The sequence below is a fragment of the Dasypus novemcinctus genome, chromosome 10, assembly GCF_030445035.2.
Source record: "Dasypus novemcinctus isolate mDasNov1 chromosome 10, mDasNov1.1.hap2, whole genome shotgun sequence".
Classification (NCBI taxonomy): Eukaryota; Metazoa; Chordata; class Mammalia; order Cingulata; family Dasypodidae; genus Dasypus; species Dasypus novemcinctus.
The window spans coordinates 73,962,815-73,990,447 of NC_080682.1; the positions used below are offsets into that span (position 1 = coordinate 73,962,815).

A 27,633-nucleotide genomic window follows, 5' to 3' on the forward strand; every position below is an offset into this window, starting at 1 on the left:
TATGCCCAAAGCCTTGTGTCACTCTTGTAGAAAAGGCCAGTGAGAGAGGGACACTGCACATAGGGTGGTAGAATACCTGATCTACAAGCCAAGTTGTTTTCAGCAAAACAGGAACCAGAGACAAATAGTGACCAAGAGCAATGCCACCCCACCCCCACCCCAGCAAAGCAAAGCACTTCCAGAGGTGCGCAGGGACCCCAGTCTTTCACATGTGAGGGACTGGGACGCAGAGACCAGGGCAGTCCATCTCATTTGAATCCTGAAGGATGAGATGGTGGTGTGCTGGTGAATATTTAACAACTTCCTGATGAAAAAAAAAACCCTGGTTTGTAGGATTTGCCAGTTTACGTGGTATAACATTCCCACCATGGCGGATTTCAAGTCACCAACCTGAAATCAACAGGCTTGCAAAACTCCCGAAAATTAAAAAATTGGCTCCCATGGGCTGGTACAAGCTGGCTCTAGCATATCACTGGTTTAGGAGGCCAAAGCTGATCTCTGGATAAAAGGCAGTTTCCAGGGACTATGTCATTGTTCTGGCTTTGACAAGGAAAGGTTTTATCCAGAGTCATATTAGGTTTTGGAGACGATGCAACACCTACAGAAGAGTAAGCAAGGCCTGGGAACATGGAAGGCATAAAGGCGGTGGTGCCACCACCCATCTGGTTACTGTCATGTGATCGGGGACATTAGAGCTGAAGGAAGGACTGCGGTCAGTGAGGGAGATCACTGCCGGTAAAGAGGAGGAATCTGATGCCCAGAGAGAGTGATTATTGTCCAGAGGTCAGTCTCTGAATCAGGAGACGATCCAGACCTGGAGCTGGGGCTGGCTGCCCCCTTCTCCCATGGGCCTCAAAGCCTCGTTCTCTCAGGGAATGCCTGGCACGACCTTGGTGAGTAGGTGGGCAGGGGGCACACAGGCAGCTCTGGCTGTTTTCACACTTCACTAGATTACAATTTAGAGAACTGACTCTGTAGGAAGAGGGTGTTAGGTGTCAGAGTGAGAAAATTGGGAAGCAGAGACCAGTGATTACAGGCAAGGACTTATTGAGAAAATCCAACAGGAAGGGGTCTGAAGATAGAAACTTCAGAGCGTCCCTGGCAGAGGTGGTCACGAATTTATACAGTGCAGCTGTAGACAGGAACAAGCTTAGCCAGTGGGAGTGGGCTGGGGCTTGGGTAAGACCCGAGGGCCTACAGGGATGGCTAGGGGCTGGTGGGCTGGGGGCAGTGAATTCTAGAGATGCAGGAGGGGCTGTGTGGTTCTGTGGCTTCTTTGTCTGTTCTTGGGAGGAAATGAACTGTATCTGGACACCTAGACTCTGGACAGGGGGCTGCTCTATGTCAGGGGATGTGGCTCCTTCCGAGGAAACGGCTGGTGGCCCTTCCACAATGGGGCAGGTTAATAATAAACTTGCACATTTGTGCAAGTCGTGGCTGTTATTCAGATCGGGGGCTGGGGATGGGGCCTAGTCCTGTCAGAGGGAAAGTCTTGGCAGGGGTTTGGCGTGCGCTTAAGAAAGCCAGCCAGGGATGCAGCTGCCAGGAAGAGAAGACACGGAAGGGGCAGCCAGCGGCAAGGGAATGAGCAGGCAGGCCTCCCCGGGAGCGCTTCCAAGGACGTGCTCGGAGGCGAAGGGCTGCTGGGATGTTTTGAACTGCGAAAGGATCCCCCTCGTCTATATTAACCATCAGGCAATAGGAGGGATAGAAGAGGAAGGTTCTTTTATATTCTTATTAACTCTCCAAACACAAATATACAAAATGTACTGGGCTTCCCTTTCATTGAACTTATTTTCAATAAGTTCAAATTAGGCATCTTACAATGCTTTTCAGGCCTGGTTATGTTACAGAAAACAGGGCAGGATGATTCAAACCTGCTGTTAATACAAGGAAAGGAAAGAAAAATGCCAGCTATTCTGCAGCTGTCCAGCTGGAATCCTGGAGGAGCTGCTTTCATGACAACCCTGATGTACAGGAACAAGCCAAACTTCCAGAGCAGGAGTTAAACCAAATAAACCTGAAGGATATCAGTTTAGGAGGAGGGTCTTAAAATAGCAACTAGGAATGAATGGATTGCCTGGGACAACTCAGATTACATCCCTCTCTCTGCCTTTAGCAAAACTATGCACAGAAAATTTCTACTTAATCTGGTTTCTCTCTGAGCTGCCAAGAACTGTTCAGCTGGTGGAAGTAAGTCTGCAAGCAAACATGCTGGGTGAGCAGAATGTAGAGTGCTATTCTTTAGGAGTACAGAGAGAAACAAGGCACAGCCTAGGTACCCAGGGAATTTATAGCAGGGTTAGGAGACATTCCACAAGGATATGTCCCCCAAAGTGAGCAATTCCAGTGAAAGTAATGGGATGGCCTTCAGGAAGAAGGGGCATTTGAAATAGATTCTAAAGGGTACATCATTCATTTAATGAATGTCTACTCTGCATCAGATTATGAGAACACAAAAACATCAGCGACCAGTTTCATGGGGTAGAAGAGGGGAGTCAGACATTCTAAAATATTATATTTAAACCCTTTTTTTTTTCTGTGTCATTTATTTAACTTTCAGTAACCAGCAGCACAAGCATTAGAGTCCAAATGTTTTTAAGTGGAATGTAAACATTTGCTCGAAGGTACTTGATGTGAAAGCAGAGCTGCCTTTTTCAGCAAAGAAATGTACAAGAATTACTTTTTTTTCCCTCACTTATCTTGCAAGTGAAAATGCAAAAATGTTCTAGAGTCCAGACGTAAATTCCATTTCCTTTTTTCCCATTTCAAAAACACGGGCCCCAGCTCATCTTGCTTTTGGCAGTTCATTAATCTTTCTTTAATGAGATAAGGTTACTACATTACTACCAAACATCTACATTATGCTTAAAAAAAATAGAATGTAAGCACCAAAAGAAGGTACCCAATCCAGACATAAGCTAGAAGAAATTCCTCGATGAAACCCCAGCCATTTATTGCCATCTCCAATCAGAATTGCGACGATGGCTGTAAAACTTACCAGTTGTGCGATAAAGGCAGAAGGCTGCCTTCTGCTAACAGACATGGATACATACTGGTTTTGCCAACCCAGGACTTCATCTGTCATTTTTGTCATGTCCACTAATAAACTTGTTATTAATTACGATAGGGTCTCCCTCTTACTATCAGCCCACCGAGTAAGCCAAGTTCTGAGTCTTTCCACCTCTGCTGCACCTCTGTCCCCAGGCTGGGGTATTTCTCACACCACAGTGCTACGGAAACTGAATTCAGTCCTGACTGGCCTGTGTGAGCAGACCAGGTCATCCTCTGTCCCAGGTCAACTTGGAATGGAACTAGAGTTCTCAGAGTGTGGTGCACAGACAGAACACTAACCAATGTCAGAACACTTGAGTTCAAATCCCATTCCAGTCTCCATCTTTTCAATTCTTTCAACAAGAATTTACTGGACACAATAGGCATGCTCCCTGCCTTCAGAAAACATGGAGTCTAGCACTGACTTGCTGGATAGAACTGAGAAAGTCATTTCACTCAGTTCAGAGAGACGCACACACACATTCTACTTTCATTTCCCTGATCACAACATGCTTTCTCTCACCCCCGAGGACTGGGACATGCAGCTCCTGCTGCCTAGAACAGTTTCCTTCTTCTAGGTAGGTAATTCTTGCAGCTTAGATCTCGTTCCTTCCAGATGGTTTCCTGGATTCCCCTCCACGAGCGGACGGGCTATCCCTTCCAGAGCATCCTGTACATACTTCTCACAGGGCATCACGAGACTCAGTTTCCCCTACTGTACTGGAGTAGCACCTTTGCCCTGCTTGTGTTACACACCCCACCCCCTGTGCCAAGCACACTGCCTAGAGCACGGTGGGACTGCAGGGACAACATGGGCAAGAGAGTCTGACCAGCTTACCTCCGGTCAGAAGTATTGACTGAGCCCAGACTTCTCCCCCCAAGAAGTCAAGACACACGAAAAATGAGTGGGCAAAATATTGAAACTACGAAAACCAATGAGATAGAGACAAAGCAGTGAGAGAGGAGATAATTGTCAGAATCACAAAAATTAATTCAAATATTGTCATGATCTTTTTCTGCATGTTTTTTTCCTCCTCCCTAACTTGGTAACAGAGACAAACTCCTCCAATTTAGAGTCACTCTACATATTTTCAGGATAAGTTCAACACTTCCTTTAAGCCCAAGCCTAGATGAATTTCTCCCCACCCCACTCCAGGCCCTAAGCCACCATTTTCTCCTCTAAATTTCTATAGCTTTGACTGCCTGGACCACTCTTTGGCATTTGTTAATTTTATTCCTAGCTGCATCTCCAGTAATTTGACACAAAATTAGAGCTTATTAGTGAATTATTCTGAACAAGTTTGTTAAACAGCACGATGGTTAAAATAAAAAAAGATCAGCTATGAAATCAAATAAGATCCTAATTTATAGGTTGACTCTGACCCTGGCCAGCTGCATGATGTCAGCAAGTTATTTAACCACTTTGTGCCTCAGTTACTGTATCTGTAAAATGGAAATGATACTACTGACACCTCTTGTTAGTGGTGTGAGAAATTAAATGCAACTGTGAATGCAAAGTACTTAGAAAATCTCCAGGCACATAAGAATAACTCAATAGCTGGCAATATCAATATCTTCATTATTATTGTCTCCCTTTTTGTTCATGGCCCATCACTTCCCAAATCTTAAAAGCAGACCCCAATATTATTAATAAGGCAGATACCTATAACATCTGCTTTTTGACACATATGTTGGCTTTATGATAATGATGAAGAGGAGGAAGAGGCAGATGACAAGTAATACTTCTAATGTTACTGATCTGCAACCCTCTCATGGGCATTTGTTTAGAAGAAACCCATCTGAGAACTGGGAGAAGAAAAAGATCAGCTCAAGCCTGCTCCTAAAGAAACGTACTTCCCAGAGAGATTCCGCGGGATCATCCAATCACAAACCACGAAAAGTCATGCAACATTTTATGACCAGGATTCTCCTCCTGGGAAATCTTTTGTTCTCTGAGGGCATGGAAAGCTGTTTCTGGGCATTAGAAGAATTGATGACTGATAGTTACAACCTGTTTTTATCTGGATCATAGGCAAAAGGCACAGGGATACTATTGGGTGGGGCTTTGCAGGCTTGATGGTGCTGGGGTTGGAAGGATGAGTCAGAAGCTTCATGGAACTCAGGGGAGGGATGGGGGGGTGAGCAGGTGAACACGGGAGATTGTCAGGTACATGGTTGAAACTATAATGTTGAGAAAACTCTTTAGAAAATATAATAAGGATGGGTTACTTGTTTAAGGTGTTTGATGGGGGGCATCGAGCACAGAGTGCACCTGGGGCAGGCTTCTCGGGAGTGTGTGAGTGCTCATCCCCAGTGCCAAGGGATTACTACCAAGCACCAGCTGGTGATGTAACTAGAAAAAGATCTTGAATAAAAGGGGGAAATGGTAAAGACAAATGAGTTTATATGGCTAAGAGACTTCAAAGTGAGTCAGGAGGTCATCTGATGGGTCACGCTTATGCACGTCTCAGCAGGATCCCAGAGACAGCCAAAGTAGATACAAACCAGGTACTGGTGTTCCTGAGAGCTACGGAGACACACAGGTTCTACAGTCATGGCAGATGGCTCTGGAGTTCAGTGCCTTGCTAGTGGGCCCTACTTTGGAATTTATGCTCCTGAGTGTGATAGAGTTGTACTCAGATATGACCTCTCTACACATGCCTCTTCTGTCACTTTTGCTGAACTTGTGATTGGCGCTGGGGTTGCTGTATGCTCAAGAGACTTGAATCTCTAGACTGTCCATGTGCCAGCTGGGCCCTGAGCCTCAGCAGAGTTGCAACACCTACTCTCAAGTACACTGGACTTACCTAGGTCAACTAACAGGGAGGTGAGGATGGTCAACCATCACACCAGGGAACTGAAAGAGTCTACAATTGCAAGCAGGAGAATTGCATCCAACAGCCATGTGGGATCTAAGCCCACTCTCAATTTAGAGGTGGAGTGGACATCACCATCCCAGGGTCCACAGGATGAAGGAATAAAATATGAATTAGAACAGACTTACTGGTATTCTACTATAGAACTACTGTGACTCTAGCAATGGAAGAAATTGTATCATTGATGTGGAGACGGTGGCCACCGGAGTTGCTGAGGGCAGGGAGAGGGAAGAAGAGGTGTGATATGGGGGCATTTTCAGGACTTGGATTGTCCTGAATGATACTGCAGGGACAGATTCAGGACATTATATATCCTGCCATAAGCCACTGAATGGACTGGTGGAGAGGATAAACTACAATGTAAACTATAATCCACGTGGTGTAGCAGTGCTCCAAAATGTATTCGCCAAATGCAATGAATGTGCCACAATGATGAAAGAGGTTGTTGACGTAGGAGGAGTGCAGGTGGGGTGGGGTGGTGTATATGGGAACCTCTTATATTTTTTAATGTAACAATTTGTGTGAGCTATGTTTCCTTAAAAAAAAAAAAAAAAAAGAACAATAAAAAATTTTGCTTAAAAAAAAAGATGATTGTCTCAGCCATCACTTTAAATTCCTAGATGAGCACCAAAGGCCTCAGCTGTGCCGGAGAGAACGGCTAAAGCAAGGTGGTCTGTTACCCACTTCAATGCTCCTTTCACTACTGAGGTAGGGTGGAGTAGAGTGGTGGAGGTAGGAAGGGGGCTCCAGGAAGTGGGGAGGTTTCTCAAACTGGGCTCCCAGAATAAGGGGGTGCAGTCCCTATCTTGGGACCATCCCAATTTAACTGAGTTAAAGCTAAACAGACTCAGGGAAAGGAGAACCAAATATGCCCGTCTTTGCTTTCCCTCATTACATCCTAACCCTCCCACCTAATACCAGCCTGACCGCACAGCAAGGGGCTGAGCCTAGCACACTTTTGGATGCCAAATAGCATTGAGACCTCAGAAGCAATCCCAGAATGGCAGTGAATGAAGGGCCTCAAAGGCAACGCCCTCGTTTTATCTAGGGTAAACTGAGGCCAAGGAAGGATTGGCACTTACCAATAACACTGCTGAGGAGTGGCAGGGATAGGATCAGAACATCTACATAAATACGGCATGAACGGGAAGCCGTCTTTGGAGCAGCTGTTAACCACTGAGATACAATCCACACACCAAAAAATTCACCTATTTCAAGTATACAATTCAGTGGTGTTTACCATATTCACTGAGTTGTGTAACCTTCACCTAATCTAACTTTAAAACACTTTCATAATACCGAAAAGAAATTCCATAACCATCAGCAGTCATTTTCCATTCTCCTCTCCATGGCTCTACCCTCCAGCCCTAGTCAACCACTGATCCACTTTGTGTCTCTACTATAGATTTGCCTACCCTGGACATTTGGTGTAAACGAAATCACATAATAGTTCCTCTTTTATAATGGGGGAAGCCATTGTTTTTTAATGGCAGACTTGCTAATTTCTCATTCCTCACTTAAGATTGTCCTGAGCTGCACTGCCAAATACTATGGCCACTAGCCACATGTACCCCTTTAAATTTAAATAAAAATAACTAAAACTTAATACACTAAACATTCAGGTCCTCATTTGCTCTAGCAACATTTCAAGTGTTCAGTGGCAACATGTGTCTAATGGCTACCATATCAGACAGTACGTGTGTGTGTGTGTGTATTTCTACCATTGCAGTCTGTCTACTGGATAATACTGACCCAGTGGATATCGAGGCATTTGTTGATTAAATACAGATCAGCTCTCTGTGAAACGTCTGCTCCTTCTGGTGTTGAAACGTTACCTGCAGCAGATGGAGCAGACGGAGAGTCAGGGTGAGGAAAGTCAGGGCGAGGAAGACCTCCAGGGGAAAATAGGATGGAAGAAAATGGATAGACCAAGGGGAAGAGCCAACCCCCTCCTTCTCCTCTCCCCAGCCCCACCTCAGTGTTATTCCAGTGCCCGGAGCGTCCCTCCCATTCTCCCCAGACCTGAAAACTCTCTGCTTAGTTAAGCTCATCCAAAAGGCAGAGATGCCAGAGCCTTTGGAAGCACTTCAAGGAATCTAGCTTCTACCTTTGCCGTTTGATGGTTTCTGAAGCGTTTCATGCCAGAAGGTGATCTGAGGGGCTCCTTAATGAGAATGAGCATTTCTGATCAGGTTCCGGCCAGCAGTGGCTGCTGCAGTTGCCAAGACATGACCGCAAATGCTGACCAACGCCCCAAGGCCAGAGCCTTGGCATTTGGCACGCTCAGACAGAAGGGAGCTCTGAAGATGGTACACTCAGGGGTCGGTGCCCCCACCCCTTTCCTGGGCTATTAGTTCTGCTACAACGTCTTTTTCCTCCAGTCTGTCCAAAGACACTCTAGACCAGCTCCCAGGAGTGGGGCAGGAGCATATGGGTCTGGATGCATTAAGATGATCAGAGATCCTGGACTAAAGGATGACAGAAAAATAAATAAAATCACATTCAGGGAAAGAAAAAAAAAATCTTTGGCCAATCAAAGAGTCCTTTGTTCCCCAAACACTGAGGAAACATCAGTTGCAACCTTTTAAAACCATTTTAGAGAAATATAATTAACTTGGCCAATTTCTTTCTTCTACTTTAGTAGCCAATTTATGAAAAAAACCAAACCAAACCAAACAAAAAAAACACAGCCTAACAAATGCTTCTTTCAATATATTTGCTTGTCTAAATCAATACTTTTGTCTCAAATCTCCCCTCCCTCAATGAGTGGTGTTGGGGGGGACTTCACAAATCAATAGGTCACATTTCTAAGATAGCAGGAGCAGGAGATAACAGGTAGATATTTAAAAAGCCATGGCAAGTATTCATTTGAAAGAAGCTGCTCTTTTAGGGAAGGTCACACTGGATCTGTATTTTTTGGTCCCTTGGGTTTCAAAAATACCTTCAGCCATGGTTTATCCAAGAAGCCCTGGGTAAGCCAGGAGAGGTGGTTACATGGATGCTTTAGCTTTCTGATCTAAGGCAACAAAGCAAGAGTGGAGAACCAGCTCTCTGGGGTTCTCGTCCAGCTGCTGTGATTACTTCATCCCTTGTAATCATTTCCGACTTTTTGTACACTCATGAATTCATTCATTCAACCAATATTACAACATTTAATTCACTTCATATAATCATCATGAATAGCTTTAAACTATTCTCATTTCCATTTTGGAGCTGAGGAATTTGAAGTTGATGTTAAATGAGCCATCAAAATCATGCAGCCATCAAGGGCTGCTGGGACCAGATCACCAATGTCCTGCCCAGGTGTGGCATTGAGGCCATCTTCATCCGACAACAACTTTGGCCAGTTTTTATGGAAAAGAGAAAACAAAGGAGCACGGCTGCATGAAGACGAAGTTGCCCAAGGGCCTGAGAACAGGCTTAAGCAGTGCCAGGCCTGTTATAAGGATGCTACATTCACAAGCAGTTCACACCTTCTACACTGGCCAGGGTGGTCCCCAGAAAGCAAGTAGGGTGTGCATTCCCACAAGAACTGCTTGGCACCTGCTACTCAGAGCCCATCAGAAGGATAGTACACTGGGGTAACCAAGGATGTTCCAGTCACTCTCTCCGGAGAGTTGTCACAGTTGCATGCCTCAGACAGGAAACTACAAGTATGTCTCAGTTTATCTTTTATGAGCTCAGAGTATTCTGATTTTCATGCAACTGCAACAATAACAGACTTTTACCTTGACAAGTGAAATCAATCCATCAATACATATCATCCATTGTGGTAAACTGATTGTAAAAGCAGCCCCAAGCCCCACCCCTCCCTGGATCACGAGACCTCCCTGTTTCCCAGCTTCACGAATACGGGCAGGGCTTCTGACTCACTTTGGCTAACTGGACAGAACAGAAGTGAACTGATGTGCCACTGCAGAGCCTGGGCCTCCAGGGGCCTAGGGCACGTCAACATAAGAACAGTCTGGACTAGTCTGCTGGAGAAGAGACCACGGCGCGAAAGCTGGAGTGTCCCAGCAGAGGCCGCATGGTCAACCCACTAAACGACCTTCATGTAGTTACATTAACTATATAAACCTGTTAATCTTCCAGGACTGAGGATACAGGCGTGAACAGGTCACAGCCTGCTTCACCAAACTTATCAAGCTGAAGGGTCCAGAAGGATTTTAACTCCCACAAGCTTCACTATTATTTGCTGTTTTTTTTCTTCTGGGCAGTGACAGGTTTGAAGAAGCTCTGGGGGAAATAATCACTACTTTTGATTGAAGGGTGTGACCAGTTTGAAGTTCTTTATGAATCCCGACCCCTCCCCCACCAAAAAAAAGATTATGGTTTTAAACGAGTCCATTCCTGTGGATATGAGACCCTTTTGATTGGACTGTGTCAGTGAGGCATGACTCAGCTTGAGTGTCCAGCCTCCTGCTAGGTTTGATATAAATGCAGACACAGGGAGAGACAGACACACAGAGAAAGGAAGCCGCCATTTTGATCCTGCCACGTGAAGAAGGACTCAAGCATGGGCCCATGGAACCTTTCAAGGCTGAGACGAGCCCTGCCATACGCCTGGTCACCACGTGGCTGGATGCCATGACTGCCAATAGCTGACTTTGGTGAGAAAGCATCTCTGATAGTGCCTTGATTCGGACATTTCACAGCCTCGGAACTGTAAGATTTCCCCCAAATAAATCCCCTTCATAACAGCCAACACATTTCTGGTACATTGTATCGGCAGTCCTGGAGCAAACTAGACAGAGGGTTTGACTTGGAAGTGGCTCAGGATGTAGCTTATACAGCAAGAGCTTTGAGTCGGGTGATCTGGGTTTGAATCCCCACCAGAGCATAACACATACTTACCGCATAGAAAGCTCACTCTCCCTCACAGGTACTCATCTGGCTGGTCACTGGCTCAGAACCAGCTAATTTTAATATGAAGCAGAAAAGTCCTGGCTTCCAAGAAGGTTTATTGCAGCAGGGCCAGAATCATATTCACGCATGAATGACAGACAAAATGAAAGCCTCTAGTGCATCTAAATCTTTAGAAATACAGCCCAGTTTCTTCCCTAAATGGTCTAAATAATTCCTCTCCTCTGTGGCTCTATCCCTGGTTTTACTTAATTAATGCTGCCCCCTATAGTATGTATGTGCAATAGCTTTCTAAAAAGTAATTCCACATGGGTAACTGTCTGAAGACATTGGTTGTCTGGATTTAGAAGAGGTTAGGGAAATAATTCCAAATGTTAAATAGCTGAAACCACCCATGTAACACTTCCTACCAAATAGCCTCATGGCCCCTTTGATAACCTTGGAGCATGACCCTGGCAGGATGATGTTTCTTCTGAGATTAAAGGAGAAATATTCCCAAGTAGGTGAGTATGGTGAAATTAATCACGACAAACCACACATATGCCATGTCTGCATAAAATGCAACTTTTGCTCTGCACAGAAATTAATCTTAGAGTGTGAGCAGCACCATCAAGAATAAAAGGCACTTTTTGGAATAAATGAATACCTTCAAAGGAACCAACCCAACAGTGAGGCTTTACAAACTCTAATAAACCTTGAGGGATGAATGTGATACCACTGAGGCAGAGGGGGCCTTTCCAGGGCCCCCTAAAATCACAATAAGAAGAGCAGTCACCAATGCTATCCTTTGCCTAGAATAATCAAATCCTAGACTTACAAGGGATCTTAGAGAATATCTATTCCAACCTATCTGGGAAAGTAAGAAAGTCCACCTAGAATAACCCTAGTGAGAGATGATCTAGTCTTGGTTTAAATACCTCTAGGGTCAGGGAACTCATATTTCCCATAAAGCTTCTTCCAGGATGAGAAGGCAGATGTGAGAAAGTTCTTTTTTCATATGGAGCCAAAGTTTGCCTCCCTGAAATTTTGTAGTTCTACTCTCTCTAGCTGGAGAGAGAAGCAAAAGCCAGTCTGGGATATAGAGCTTCATTTCAAAAAGGACACTGGTCTCTCTCCATAAAAATGTTTTTAAAAACATCGATTGTTCATAACCATCATGTAAGAAGATGAGGTTTCTGAGCAAAGCAGGCCCTTGCAAACTTTGTCGGTTTCACCTTGATAAGGTTCTACCTAATCCAGTAAATTAAGTTCATCCCTCCTTCATTTTCCTTTACCTCCTAATCTTTCTCTTAAGAGTATTTATCACAAAATATAAAGATAATATTTTTTTAAAAAGATATTTATTAGTGTTTTTAAAATAACATTTGTATCTTCTATCAGACTGTAAGCTTCCTGAGGGCAGGGCTGTTATTTATTTTTACACTTTCAAACACTTAGTGTCTGGCACATTGAAGGCACTCAATAAATGTGCTGAATAATAGAATGCTAGAGGTCCAAGGACGTGATTGCATAATAAAGAAGGGAAGGAAGCGTTTACTCCATACTGTACAGTCTAGTTTGTATTTGCCTTTAAAAACTGGAGTCAAATCCAACATAAATTTACCTGTAACAAAAGCCAGCTAGTACCTTCAAAGATCCTTTCCTTTGAACTAAACCTGCTCTTGAATCCACCAGCTGGTGGCCTGCTGAAGGGAGGGGTAGAGGCCTTGCGAAAATGATTTTAGCTCAGGCCTGCTGTCAGTTCCTCGCCACTCTAGAGTAAGTTTTTCCACCATGCCCCATGAAGCTAATCACGCCCCTAATGTAGGTTTTCATCAGTCCCCATCCATTCTCCCAAACTGAGAAAACAAATGTGGGGAGGTTTCGGCTGTCCGCAAGTCATTTTCCTCCCGAACGGAGTGCCCTGAGAATGCCAGTCTGGAAACCAGGACTCTACTGGGGAGGCACAGTGCAAAGCCTGGGCAGTGGAGGGCAGCAGAGACTCACTGTTCTGGGCAGTCTTTGAGCCAAGGAATCTTTTTTTTTTTTTTTTTAACTTTGATTTCCCCAGAGTGCATTATTACAGGTCACTGATTCTCCACTCCACTTTCCATCACAAGAAAATGCTGTGATTCTCCCGTTTTGAAAAAGGCAAAAGGATATGACCCAGCAATACCACTGCTGGGTATATACCCATCAGATCTGAAAACAAGGACACAAACCGATATATGTACACCAATGTTCATAGCAGCATTGTTCACTATCGCCAAAAGTTGGAATCAATCCAAATGTCCATCAACAGATGAGTGGATCAATAAAATGTGGTATATACACACAATGGAATACTACTCAGCTGTAAGAACCAATACACTACAATCGCACGTGATAACATGGATGAACCTTGAGAATCTTATGTTGAGTGAAGCAACCCAGGCATTGAAGGACAAATACTATATGACCTCAATGATATGAAATAAGTTAACTGCCTCAGAGAGCTAGAGTCTGGAAAAGTGGCTTACAGGAAATCGGGGGGTGGAGGAAGGATGTGAGTTAATGTCTGCAGGGGTGGAATCTGTGATGAGCTGGCGGTAAGTATGAGCACAAAGAAGGGACAAAATGGGGGCAAGGGTTACCTTCGGGTGGGGTTTTCTGGGTTTGAGGGGGGCTGGGGATGGGAAGAGGGGTAATATGGTCCAAGAAATAGGTGGGAGGGAGGGGCAACATACGAACATGGGAGCGTGTCAGAAGTTCATTGAGAACTAAATGTTGAGTAAAACGTACCAAAGTATAAGTAGGAGGGTTACCTGGTTAGGACGCTCAGGGGGTATGGTCTGATGCGGGACGGACTCCGGAGGGAATAGCTGAAGGCTCATTTTGCCAAGGTGGGTTCTACCATTGGGTGGGGTGGACCTATATCCTGGGGAAGACTAATGCCGTCGAATAGAGAGAACTGTATCTCTCGTGAGAAGGACGGCTCCCAGGGCATTAGATTGGCAGGCGTTGTGGGCCCTAAGGGGAGGGGAAAATGGATGTGCAATGGATGGACAAAGGTAAATAAGGGGGCAAAAGAGGAGTTATGTGAGAGTACACGAGGATGAATATAAAACAGCTAATATTACACCAAAAACATATAGGGGACAACAGACTAATAATGAAAACCATAAGACAAAACATAGGATAACTAAAAAATTTAGAAAACTGTACAACCTAAAGTATGGACCACATAGTAAGCACAAATGTCACCTTGTTTGAAAACTATAGTTTCGGAATCTGTACATCAGTTTCAGGAAATATGATATGAATAAGTTAAAAGATTATTGCTGTGGAAGGGAAAAGGTTTTATGGTGGATCTGGGGAAATACTGTATATTGTATATATGAATTTCGGTGATCTAAGACTCTTCTGAAGCTGACATTATGTTGGGATTCACTTTACGGGAAGTTTTGGATCACAGAGTGGTTCAACAATGGCAGTGGAGGAATACTGATATGGGATGTTATTGACAAGATATATATGGTTGACAGGGAGTTATACAGGGCATATGCCCAGGGTATATGGTAATGTCTATATATACTCATAGTGGAAACAATTAAAAACAACAGCTGGGGGGGTACTGGGCTCCTGGCCGGGGGGTCACTGTTGTGGGCCCTGGGAGAGCAGCGGCAATCCTCCAGGTGCAACGGCAAGAACCAGGAAGGAAGGAGGGCCCAACAGTGGGCTCTTGATACTAATGGCTACACTTTTGAGCCTATACACCTGCAATAAGAAGAAGGCCTAAAGTAGCATTGTGCCTGGGGGTTTCCTCCTGACAGCCTTCAGGTTACTCAAATGTGGCCACTCTCACAGCCAAACTCAGCGTGTAGATGTGATGCATTCCCCCCAGCGTGGGACACGACACCCGGGGATGAGCCTCCCTGGCACCGAGGGATCACTACCACATACCAGCTGAAGAAGCAACTAGAAAATGACCTTGAATTAAAGATTCAATGCGGAACAGCAGAATATACCTGTCTACATATAATAACATGACTTCGGGAAGCGGTTTGACCTAATGTAAGGGGGAAATGGAAAGGAGAAATGAGATTATAAGGCTGTGAGTCTCTAAAAAAGAGTCTGGAGGTTGTCAGAAGAATACCCCTATGTACAACTGAACAGAGTCTAAGAGACAGATAAGGTAGATACAACCCCAGGTATTGGTTCTTTTGAGGGATAAAGAGACCCACGGGTTCTATGGTCATGGCAGAAGGGGTTCACTGCCATGACAGATGGCCCTTCTTTGGAGCTGGTGTTTCTGCGTGATGGAATTGGACTCAGAGGGGATCTCTTTTCACAAGACTTGCATGCTACTTTATTGGAATTATAGTAGGTGCTGGGTTTAAGATATATGTAGGGGATTTGAATCTCTGGACTGATAATATGACACCCAGGCCCAGAGCCTCAACAGACTTCAGCTCCTACACTTTGATTTATTGGACTTACTCCACTCAGCTAACATGGAGTTGAAGAAGGTCAACCACCACAACATGGAGCCTAGAGTGTCTACAACTAGAAGCGGGAGGAGTGCATCCAGTACCCATGTGGAATCTAAGCCCTCACTTGACATAGGTGTGCAATGGACACAACCAATCCAATGTCCACAGAGAAAATGTGGAATGGGTGTGGGAACGGTAGCCATGGGGGCTGCTGGGTGTGGGGAACGGGAGGAAGAAATGAGAAGTGGAGGCGTTTTCGGGACGTGGAGTTGTCCTGGATAGTGCTTCACGGACAATTACGGAACACTGTAGATCCCCCCAGGGCCCACTGGATGGAATGTGAGAGAGTCTAGGCTATGATGTGGACCATTGACTATGGGGTGCGGTGATGCTCAGAGATGAACTTACCAGGTGCAATGGATGTGTCATGATGATGGGAGAGAGTATTGCTGTGGGGGGAGTGGGGGGCGGGGGCGGTGGGGTTGAATGGAACCTCATATTTTTTTTTAATGTAATTAAAAAATAATAATAAATAAATAATTTTAAAAAATTAAAAAAAATAAAAAAATTAAATAGGTAAAAAAAAAAAAAAAGAAAAAGAAAAAGGCAAAAGGTGTTGAGCATTGAGAGGCTTTCTTTATTTTTGCTCTGATGGGGGACATAAGCCAGGCCATCATTTTTATCAGCAGCTCATGCCTGTGGACCATCTATGAAGTCTGGGGAGCTCTGCAATCACAAGAATTGGGATGGTGGCCATTAAGGAGATCAGGGTAGAAGCTCCCAGGACACTAAGCATGTGATGTGTGCTCACAGTGGCTTGGCACAAACCATTCTGCAGCATGGCCATTCACCCACATGGCATGATGCCTGCAAATGGCCCTTGGACCACTTTGTGATGAAGTAGACATATTATGACCATTATCTTGGAGCAAATGTTATCACTGTTACCCCTCATCTGACACTGACATCAGAAGACAATGTTGTAGCACATGGACTAAGTGTTGGATTCCTAGTGAAATGCACAAACTGGGAGAATTTTGATGGCAAGTTGCACCATTTTACTTCATAGGTTCCTTAATGCCTGAAGATGCCATAGTCTTGAGACAGTGAGGCAGTTAATGTGTCCACGAGACCCTTCTCAGCAGGTATGGCAGTTCTGTGAGCTGTTGGGAGTTTTATATTCAGGAGCTTTCCCCTTATTTTGACCAGAATTCCATTCTTGCATGTTACCCTGTGACTACAGGCCATATATGCTCACAGCAAAGCTAATTTCATTCATCCTAAAATGTATTTATCGTCTCATGCTAATGAACACTGTCAAATACCTAACTTGGAGAAGAAAAGTGCATTTTTTAAAAAGAACACTTAAATGAATGACTAAACTAAAACCCAGTTGCAAATGACACCAGATAAAAATGACTATGAGAACACCCAGAAACATAAATACTTTCCCCTTCCAATGATCCTTGAAATTAAATTGAATTCATGTATGTGATGTTTTCCACATAGCAGATGGAAGAAAAATGCTGAGATTTATCACCTGAAGATCAGATGAATATCAACTAGTCATTTTCTATTCCTGACACAAAGACTGATCAAATAGATATTTCATCTTCCTAAATGATTTATTTTCTCTTCCCTTTTCTCTACTCATTCTTCCTGTTACTAAAGCCAGGTTTATTGTATTTCAGAGAAAAGATCTATAGCAGAAGCACGAGCTTACATGTTGGCTTTGAAACACATCCATATTCAGAGAAAAGCAAACATCATTATATCCTCCTTCCTCTTCTCAGAGAAAAGGGATGGCTTTAGCATTAAAGGTTATTAGTTTCACACATTACAGGGACTGATGTGTTTTCTCCTCTGAAGACACTTCTGAATTACACAGTAGATCAAGAAAACAGCCTCCAACGGTGGCCAGAGAGACGATACCATATACAATTTCTCTTCCCCTGATGTTTGACATTAGTTTAATGCTAGAGGTTAAGGACAAAAAGTAGGATAGAGTAAGGGAAGGAAGGTGCCACTCGGGCTCCTCTCTCGGTAGCTCTCAGGGTGCTCGCCCTTCCTCTGAACAGGATAGCACACTCACACTCACGCAAGTAACTCCAAGCTCTTCCAGTGCTGAGTGGGGAAGAGCCAGAAGGTGATGCTCCAACTAGGGAAAGGGTGAGCTGACTTCCCCCCGAGAGCACCTCCTTGCCTTTATTTCTCTCTTGCCTTTATTCCCTCTGCTATGATCAAAATCCTTTCCTTACTTTCCATTAGCTTGGCAGAAACCAGGCAGCACTGAAACTTTAAAAAAAAAAACTTAAAGAAAGACTTCACTAAAGATTAGAAAAGCAATAACACAAGACCCAAAGATGATATGAAGACCTATGCAAGTGGTCAAGGCTACCAACTATAAGTAGATGGGAATAAATTTAATTATACATACTTCGGCACCATAAGAAAGATGAAGGTATAATACAGACTTCTGGATAGAGGGTCTAGTAAAATCTGGGGGTATATGTTTTTAATAAGTATGTCAGGGGATGCCAGTGTCGATGCCCAAGGACCCAACAGGTCATGTGACTGGACCATGTGTGCTTCCGATTTAACAGAGAGCCGACGTGTTGAAGCTGTTTCCTGTCTGATCACACATGGGCAGTTTGCATATACTAGGGCAGAACGGAGATATATTGAACTATCAGCCATCAGTTTAGAGAGAGAAATCGTGTGTTAGGACTTTTCATCTATTCATTCGATATTGTCAGTCATTTTTGAGAACAAGTGGAAACTATCTGTAAACTATAAAAATGAAACCTACCTTTACTATAGAGGCCATAACAACCACCAGATACTTATAAAAGGCGACCACTAAGAGAGCCCAAACCAAATGACCACACAATATTTCAAATATTTAGGACTTACGATGTTTTGGTGCCATGAAAGCGTCACCCACAAATTCATCTATAAACTCCAGCTGTCATAAAAATGACAAAAGGTCACGCCCTTTGCAGAAATGCCTACAACCAGTAGAAAGAGGGCATGGACAGAAAAGAATGCTCCATGTCTGACTTTCTCCCCGGGCATCCTGAGTGCTAAGAGCAGCACGTTGCCACTTCACAGATAAATACACTGATGCTCTGATGGGTAAGGCGACCTGCCGTTGGAAAACGATTAGCAAAACCTTTCCCCTTCTGCATGAGAATGTGACCTTGGGTTAATCTAGCTCTGTTCCCCCTGGAAACCCGAGATCTCAAATCAACCATGTTACTAAGCAACATTGCTATGAAAATAACCTTCGGTTGATAAACTGGATCTGGACTTAGAAGAACTGTAAATAAAATATAAATACCTCTCAGGGGCGCTGTCATGTTGGGCTTCCCTGAGAGCTGTGACTCTTCTAATTTTCCTCGTGGAAACCCCAGAAGTTATGCCTATGAAGCTATGATAAGCGCCATTGCCTTCTGTGGGACATCAGTCTTGTTCCCTCACTCCTGAGCTGTCACCTGAGGTATGTGTGGGGGGAGCAGTGAAAGCTGTGGATGGCTGTGTGGCTCGACGCATACAGTGCTGCCCAAACCACTCCCATGGAGGAGAATCACCTGGCCCGCTGGCCAGCAAACTCTGACTCCTGTCTAGATGTTGTGTAGAAGGGTGCTAAGTGTGGTCTGTGCTGGTCCTGAGAATCTGAATGTTTGGGTGATCCGAGCAGACACTCTAGTAAGCACTGCCCTTGCCCAAAGCCACATTCCTGGGAAGTGGCAGGCCAGATTCAAACTTGGTAGTATTCTTCTAATCGCAGGGCCCCAAACCTGCAATTATCTCTTCACCTGAGATAACTGTACTCTGGCCCAAGAGGCTGGTGCAACTTCTCAAACACTTGCAGGGTTTTTTTGGTTTTGTTTTTTTCCCCCTTATTTTCTTTTATTTCTTTCCTGTAGTGCCCTGTGAGGTCTTTACGTTTGGTAGCTTCTAATTCACCCTGCCTGCCTATACCTGGCTGGTCTAACTGTTCACTGAGTTCCATTTCCAGGCAATCCCCCCAAGATTTCTTTAAATTCAGTGGTGCATCTCTGAGTGGTTTTCTAAGCCACTGGACAGAAGCCACAACTGACACAGCTGGTTCGCAGAGATGACGACCATTGAGCACTAACCAGCCAATGAGCACCAATAGGCACCTAAGCTTTCCCTGGGCAGGGATAACAGCACAGGGAGTGGCACAGGTCTCCTGATAGCCAAGGGAAGGCCCCACCCCACCACTGGAAAATGGTCTTGCAGAAGTTTCCCTTCCCCAGGCCCTCCACAGAACATGAGCTCAGTAATACAGTGAACCCAGCAGATATCCTCTCAGGCTAACACTTAGACCAGAAGAGTGTGATGAATCACCCCTTTCTCCCCTTCCCTTCCTTTCCTCCAAGCAAAAACCTGGAGACAAAAATAACACAAATGAGATCACTTTCTGGAGTCTTCCCTGAACCCCTCTGGCAAAGTTCATATACTTCTTCACAACTTTGGGTCTATCTCTATTACAGAACATGAGGGCACAGCCCTCCTCTGTGGCTGGAAGCCTCTGGAAAGCGGGGTATGTGTCACTACAACCAGCCCAATGCCAGGAGACGTTGTAGGTGCTCCATACAGGATGACAATGAACAAGGGAAAAAAGCAGTGCGAATCGGGGTAGCCATATTCTTTTCTGCATGACTTGGACCACTGAGTCAATTGCAGTGAGATTAAACAGCAACTTTATGTCAGAATCCTGGTTAATGGTGGGATGTGGACAACATCATCGTTGCTACATCTTCCAATCACTAACTGGGGTAAATAACTTGCTTTGCCAACCACAAAGTGACAAGTTTATAGAGATTCTAAATCAATGGCCCAATGATGCTCAGACATGACATAGTGCTGATGGCTGTAAAACTCTGCCTCCAGCCACATCTGGCTTTTCTCTTCTACCCATGACAGGCAGGAGTGATCAAAGAGGAAAAAGTGACACAGAGAAGGAAGAAGAGAGAGGGAACATACCAGAAAGCACTGGTGGAGCTTGCATTAGACAAGGCCAAAGAGTCAGTAAAAACTGAAGATTTCATTCACTTATCAGAGCAGTTTAGTGATGGAGAGACTCAGACTCACTTCACAGATGGGGAAACTGAGGACTAGAAAAATTAACTGTCTTGAGTGATGTCATGCCAATCAGTTGAGAGTTTGATCACAGACTCAAGTGCTTTTTGAATTACACCAAGGCTTCTGGTTCTAACTCACAGCAAGGTGTTGGGAAAGGGGCCAGTTTTTATCAAATGATCTTGTTATTTCAGCTTCATAAATAATTTGCCTCACTTTATTTTATATATATTTATATATTCCAAGAGAATAGTAGTAGAGTAGTATCAAGTATGTAGGGAAACTAGCCCCTCATACATTATTGATGGAATAATATATATATGGTTATAACTTTTTGGGGAGCAACATTTGGTAATACTTAATCAACCATTAACTGTGTGTACACTTTGATGTGACAATTTCACTGAAATGCTCATATGCATGCAAAAAGACATAAAAGGATGTTAATCTCAGTACTATTTATAACACCAAAAAATTAGAGGCAACCTAAATGAAAGTGGTTAAATAGACCAAGGTAAACCCACATACTGGAGTACCATGCAACTATTTTGAAAAGAATGACCTATATGTACAGACGAAAAAGGCTATGACTTAGTTGTTTTTATTTATGAGAGTTTAAAAAGTCATTTACAACCGTGGATGTGTATATTCATACATATATAGACACTCACATGTATATAAACTTATAAAATGTATTTTTGGGGGAACATCTATAGAATAATGATTAGGAGTGTTGGCTCTAAAGCCACACTGCTGGCATCCATATCCCAACCTCATCACTCACTAGCTGCACGACTTTAGTGAAGTTATTCACATTCTCCGTGCTTCTGTCTCCTTACTGTAAGGTGGGGGAAATAATAGTACTTGCCTGAAAGTGAACCTGTAAGAATTAGACAAGTTATTTTACATAAAGCACTTAGAATAGTGCCTGGCAAAGAGTAAACACGGGACAATATTTATCAATCAAAATACTTTAGTATATGCATTAAAAGAATGTAGAAGTATATAAACTCAGTGGTAAACAGTTACTAGTTCTGGGAGGTGGAATTATGTACAGTTCTTGTTCTTTTAATACATTTCTGTGCTTGAATATTTTACATTTTAGAAGATTATCTTTGTAATGAAAATACTAAAGAAGAAAATCGTATTATTCAGAAGAGAATAGCTTCCATATATAGAGCATATGAATACCAAAAAGATCAAATTCACACAATGGACTTTAGACAGGTACTAGATCTCGGGCAGGGTCAACACATTCAGAGGACGTGAGGGGACAGAAGGAAGCAAAAATAATGTAACAAATGTTTTAAAAGACAGCTATTTCCTATTCCCCTGAAAATCTGTGATTCTGCAACTGTAGCCCTGAGGCCAGGGGAGTCAACACGGGAAGTGAGCTGCCTTCATGCGTCCACCCAGAGGCACCCAAGGCCACCTCTCCACACAGACATCTCCCAGCCCAGGCAATACTGTCTGTGCCCGATTGTTGCTGGCAGGAGTTAGAGAATGAAACCAAAGGGGGATCTAACCACGTGAGCGATAAGGATACAACCAACAAACACTAGCAGGTTTTCCCGATGGCTAAGGATCTGCAAACCATTCCCCTCTAACCTTCCAGGCAAAATCTGAGATCAGAGTCTTTAACAAATCAAAAGGTTATGTTGCTATACAGGAACACTTTTGGTTTTTATATATCAACTGTGTACTTGGCCACGTTATGGAATGATCTTATGAATTCTGTGTGAGTCTCTAGGCTTTTTCTAACTATGGAAATATTATCTATTATTTTCCTCCTGTTTCACATTTCAGTTGATTGTTCAGTATAACCAGAACTAAGTTCAGAGATGATGGCAAGAGGGAACACACTTGTTTGGCTCTGATTTTAAAAGGAATTCTTTAGCATTTTTCCACAATGTATAAAGTGCTTTGTGGGTTTTGAAAGGATGCCTGTTATGATTCTCCTTCATTCCTATTAATGTTTTTTAAAAATTGGGATTAAGTGTTGAAATAGTTTTGTCATAGAACAATGGGTTTTTCATTTAACTTAACTGTCGTGATTAGATAAATTCCTAGGAGTGGAACTCTTGAGTCAGTGGGTCACATTTAAAGTCTATGAACTGGCTCCCCTGAGAGTGAAATGCCAGAATATAACCTAATCAGAACCTGAGTCACTCTCAAGAAGACGTCAATGAACTAAGATAATGAGATTACGTTATGGACTTTACCTAGACTCCCAGAGTAGAAACTGGATGTGAATTCAAGCTCTAGTGTTGAACTAGCTGTGTGAACAAGTCACTTAATCTCTGAGTCTCATTTTCTTTGTCTGTGAAATTGAGTTGATAATATTTACCTTCCAGAATGATTGTGAAGATAAGTAAGATAGTGTAAATTAAAGTACCTGGCAGCAAACAATATATGCTCAATAAATGACTTTCCTTTCCTTCCTCTGACATCAAAGTCTTTCTCGGGGGTTATGCCACTATTAGAATTCACAGTCACAGGTCTCAAAAGAGACCTTGCCATTCTCTGGCTGCTTGGTGCCCACCTGGCAACCCCTACCCTGGGCAGGGGACAGATTGGAGGCTGTTGAATGACGGGTGGCCAGTGGCTGGCTGCGAAGCCTGAGTGATGCCACCTATCTGTATCTGTAGCAGGTTCTTGTTCCAGCCACCAACCCTGCTTCCTCCCAGCCCTGTTCCACCCACTAGGCACCTTAACCTTCTATTTTCTCAATCATTTGGACTTTGGTCTCACATTCATCTCATGTCTTCCCAAAATGACTCTGGGGCAAGGGAAGAGTGGTCCACCAGAGACCCTGAACAGGCTCCTCCATAACACCTTCCCAAATCTGCTCCAGGTTCCCTGCACATCTATAATTACCCCTCACCAGGCAAGGCTTCGAGTGAGCATTTGTTTTCCACTTCCAGAAAGAGCACAGTATTTAATCGTGGTTCTTGAGCTACAGTGACTGGGTTTACATTTTTAGGTCCATCTCTCCCTGATGTGACCTTGGCAAGCACATAACTTCTCCTTAACTAAGTTTTATCATTTGTAAAATGAAGATGACAACATAGCTTGTTTGTGGAATTAAATTAGTTAACATGCAAAGCACCTGGCATGTAGTGGGTACTCAATAAAATGCAGCTAATATTGATTTATGTAAAAGAACTAGCTATATATTATATATACGTGCAAATGCACTGTGGAAACTCTAGAAGGATATGCAAAGGATAGTTTATATTGGCCTCCTTCAGGGAGCATGTAAAGGAGAACTTGTACTTGACATTTATGGTACCAATTTACAAGTATATATATTTTTTGTAACTTAAACATACTTTTAAAAATAATACACTTGGATGTGGTGAAGAAAAGGAAAGGAGGGAAAGGAAAAAATGGAGAGGAATAAAAACGGTCAGCTTGAGGCAGAAGCCAAGCATTGTGTCATGAAGAGCCTTGACTGAGCTGTCTTGGTTATGGCAATAGTGCTAGTTGCAGACTTTCCCATGCCTGGGCTGGAAAACCATCTACCATATATACCTGCCATCCCTGTATAAATTGCCTTCATATTCTCTCCAGAACTTTGGGGAAAAAAAAAAACCAAAACCCAGATATAATGATGAGCAAACCCTTGGGGGAGTCCAGCTCCATTGAACCAAGGTTTCCTGGGTTGGAGGGGAGGGTGGAGGTTCTGAATTGGTTCCCAGCAGCAGGCTGCCCATGCTCCCGGAGCACTTTAGAGAGTGGGTGGTGGCTCTCCTGAGTCTCAAGGACTTATGGGGGACAAGCCTTAGGAAGTTTCCACGCTGTCAGGGATACTTCCAAAAGACGTGGGCATACCCCTAAAGAAGTCTAAACCACTCTGCTGCGGAGAATGAAGGAAGACCATGCCGTTAACTGAAGAATCTTCTAAATTGCCTCAGTTTCTCCAATGTCTAAAGAGAATAGACCAATGACTACCCCCTGTGCTCACCACCTTCTTTTCCTCATCCTTTTTAAAAGTTCAGTACTGCATATAAAAGCAACCTCCCTTTTGTATTAAAAAATTACATCATTAGAAGCTAAAAGCAATGTTGCCTGCTCCTTACACCTTATAGCAAAGATCATTTAGTCAACTTACACTCCTGACTTTTTCAAAGGATGAAACCCCCTTGTTCTTGACTCCCCTCACATTCCTTCTGAGAGGTGAAAAACTTGTAAATCTACAAAAAAAAGTTTGCATTTCTGGAAAACCACCTAATGCATACAGCATGGCCTATGAAAATTTATTTATTTATTTAATTTTTGCTTGTTTTTGCTCTTATCTTTGCTCATTGTCTGCTTATTGTTTTTACTCGTTTTTGGTTTGTTTTCTTTAGGAGGCATTGGGAACTGAAACTGGGACCTCCCATGTGGGAGGCAGGTATTCAACTGCTCGAGCCACATCTGCTCCCTGAAAATTTATTTTTAAATTCAAAGTGCTAAATTGCTTCTCTCTGTAGCTTGGGTGTATTCTGGTTCCCTACCCAAACAAAAATATGTGCTCTTGTTGGCAACTGTGAATATAACAATATTTTCTTCACTTTACTAATTAATGCCTATGTTAACGAAGTTTCTGCCAGCCAATTTTGTCCTTGGTCCATTCCCATTACCTGATTTGCAACTCCCTCTGCTCCCTACCAAACTTACCCAAAGGAACTAGATCTGCTATAAAGGAAGATGGCAAAACGGACTCTCAAGAAGGTTGCTCACCTTTCTCATGGCTGCTTGGCGGTGGGGGTGGGGAGGTGACTGGTTTGGACTTGTCATAGTTGTTAAAGCTCTGGCTGCGTCGGTTGTTAGCAGCAGCTGACCCTCCACGTGTTTTGGCCTCACTGCCTGCAGCAGATACTCTTGCGGTAGGACCTGGAAGTCTAAAATGCAAAAGCAACAGGGTAATGGATTCAGTCTCAGGAGAACAGCAGGGTCTCAGAAGAAGAAACTGCAACCATGCATGAAATAAAAGATATCATCCAAGACATGTGTCTGAAGAGGTTTGCCAGTCACAGTCTTTTGGTAGACTAGTAAAAACATCTAGGCTACTAATAACACCAACAAAATCCAACAGCAAAACATGAACAGTTTTCCTTTGAGTGAAGAGAGAAATTGTGAAGAAATAACCTATGAATATTTGGCTGACTGTGATGGTTAGGCTAATGGGTCAACTTGGCCAGGTAATGGTGCCCAGTTGTCTGGTCAAACAAGTACTGGGCTAATTGTAATACAAGGGCATTTCATGGACTTTAATCATCAGCAAGTTGAGTGTATAGATGGCTGGTGGCATCTACAATCAACTAAGGAGACTGCTGTCAGCAAAAAGTGCTATCTCATCCCTTCAGTTGAAGGCCTTAAAAGGAAAAGTGATTTCAGCATTCAGTGAGGGAATTCCCATTTCTACTTCAGACAGACAACTTCTCCTGGGAACTCATCAAGAACCTTCATTGGAGCTCCTGATCTGCAGCCTGCCCTGCCGAATTTGGACTTACACAGCTCCACGGTCATGTGAGAGAATCTGATAAATTTCATACTGTTTACAGATATCTCCTGTCAGTTCTGTTTTCCTAGAAAACCCTAACTAATACACTGATTAAAAATACAAAGCTCAGTTTTCTTTTCCTCTGGGATAGGTATTTTTATTTTTCAATAAAGCCAAACCATATCATCTCTAATTCTACCAAGCAAGGAACACAAAAGCCTGATAAGACTCAGCAGTTTACCTTATATGTACATCTCTTTTGGTAGGTATTGAAACTGATGTTTGTCATAATCCAAGGATGCAGATATTAAGAAAAGGATATAATTTATAATGGTCACAAAGGAAATTACTAGCACTTGGAACCCAATGCATCTGCACTGAAAACTTATGGCCTGGTTGGAAACCCTTGTCCAGGCATACATTTTCCTTCAATGCAATGGTCATTACTTTAGGACTGAAATTCAGTTTCTCTGTCCATTTTTTCTGTAAAACCAGCCAGAATCTGTTAGTCTGAAGACAAACACATGCTTTCCCTTTAAATAAAACACCTCATTTTGGATGGTTTGGGAAATAAAGTCTCCAGACTTCTCTATAGTATGTCTAAACATATTATGGCCCATCACATGAGAAGTTAAGGGTAAGACTCCCCAAATTCAAATTTTGGTCCAGAGACTTACTAAGCAGGTTGTTTCCCATAATTAAAGTTGAAAGATGTATAAATGATGAAATATGTAGTTACATTTTTCAGCTAAAATCCCACTTAGCTATGTTTAAAAGCCACTAGAACCTCAGCTGACTATCATAAGATCTAGTGATAAGTCTGAATTTTTAACTCATAAAGCTTTCAGCCTTCTTTCTCCATGCAAATCTGTAAGCCCCAAAGAAGACTGAAATCTGGAAGCATTTTAGATATAAGCAGGCAATCTCTTTAAACTCTTTCTTGTTGGCTGAGCAAGAAAGATGGTTATAGAGTAAACAGAGAACATGAGATGGTGTGAGAGGACTATAAAATTTCTAGTTAAAAAGAAGCTGGCCCAATTCCCTGACTAGGAGCTAGGGGAAAGGGAAGGGGTTAGCTCTTCCCCTAACCAGCAGCAGTGAGAACTTCAAGGTATCACTTCCCACCACACTAGGAGGATGTGCCATCCTGTTAATTTGCCCCACTTGTTTAAAGAGGATATTCACCCCCAATAAACATAGGTCAAGGGTGGGGTGCAAAAACCTGTGTTGGGGATACTGCTAGCACAACTGGCCAAGGATGCCCAGCCATGGGGTCTTGGTGCCTCTCAGTTCTGCTTCCAATGTCAACAGGGTCCTACAATCCTCTAAGGCAGTGTTATCTGAGTACTCAACATCCAATGGTAGAGCTTTTGCAGGTACAGATTTGGGACTCCTTTGAGCTGGACTTATTTAACCTAGTATAGTCTGCAGGATTCTATGCCCACAGATAGGCCTGGAAAAGGATTATAGACTTGTTCCAAGATGATGTCATGGCAACAGTATTAAGTGGTGCAGAGTAATGCAGGTCACAGTGTTCTACTTCAGGGGGAATCTGCAAAGAGCAGGGAAGCAGAAAGCAGTGAGGAAGGAAGAGATGCTGAAGAGCCCCCTGTGCCCTGACCCTGGGCTGGACCCCAGCAGATATTCAGAACAGTACGAGGCAAGTATCAACTTATACGATGCGTCAGGGTCAACCTTGAACCAAGGATGCACATTGGTCCTCTGTGAGGCAGTGGGAGTCTGTTCGATCCCGTCTACAATGGATAGAATACAGATTTTTCCCATATGCATT

At 43.4% G+C, this 27,633-nt stretch overlaps 1 protein-coding gene across 8 annotated transcripts in view; it reads right to left on the reverse strand.

Moving 5' to 3' along the window:
• The window catches only part of NAV2 (neuron navigator 2), a 741,011-nt gene that overhangs the window by 191,964 nt on the left and 521,414 nt on the right, over positions 1-27,633 (reverse strand). For all 8 annotated transcript variants that reach the window (XM_071218148.1, XM_071218149.1, XM_012525659.4 and 5 more), the window contains one exon: positions 25,079-25,239. In XM_071218148.1, the coding sequence (XP_071074249.1) occupies positions 25,079-25,239 (161 nt within the window). The remainder of the gene's footprint in view (positions 1-25,078; positions 25,240-27,633) is intronic.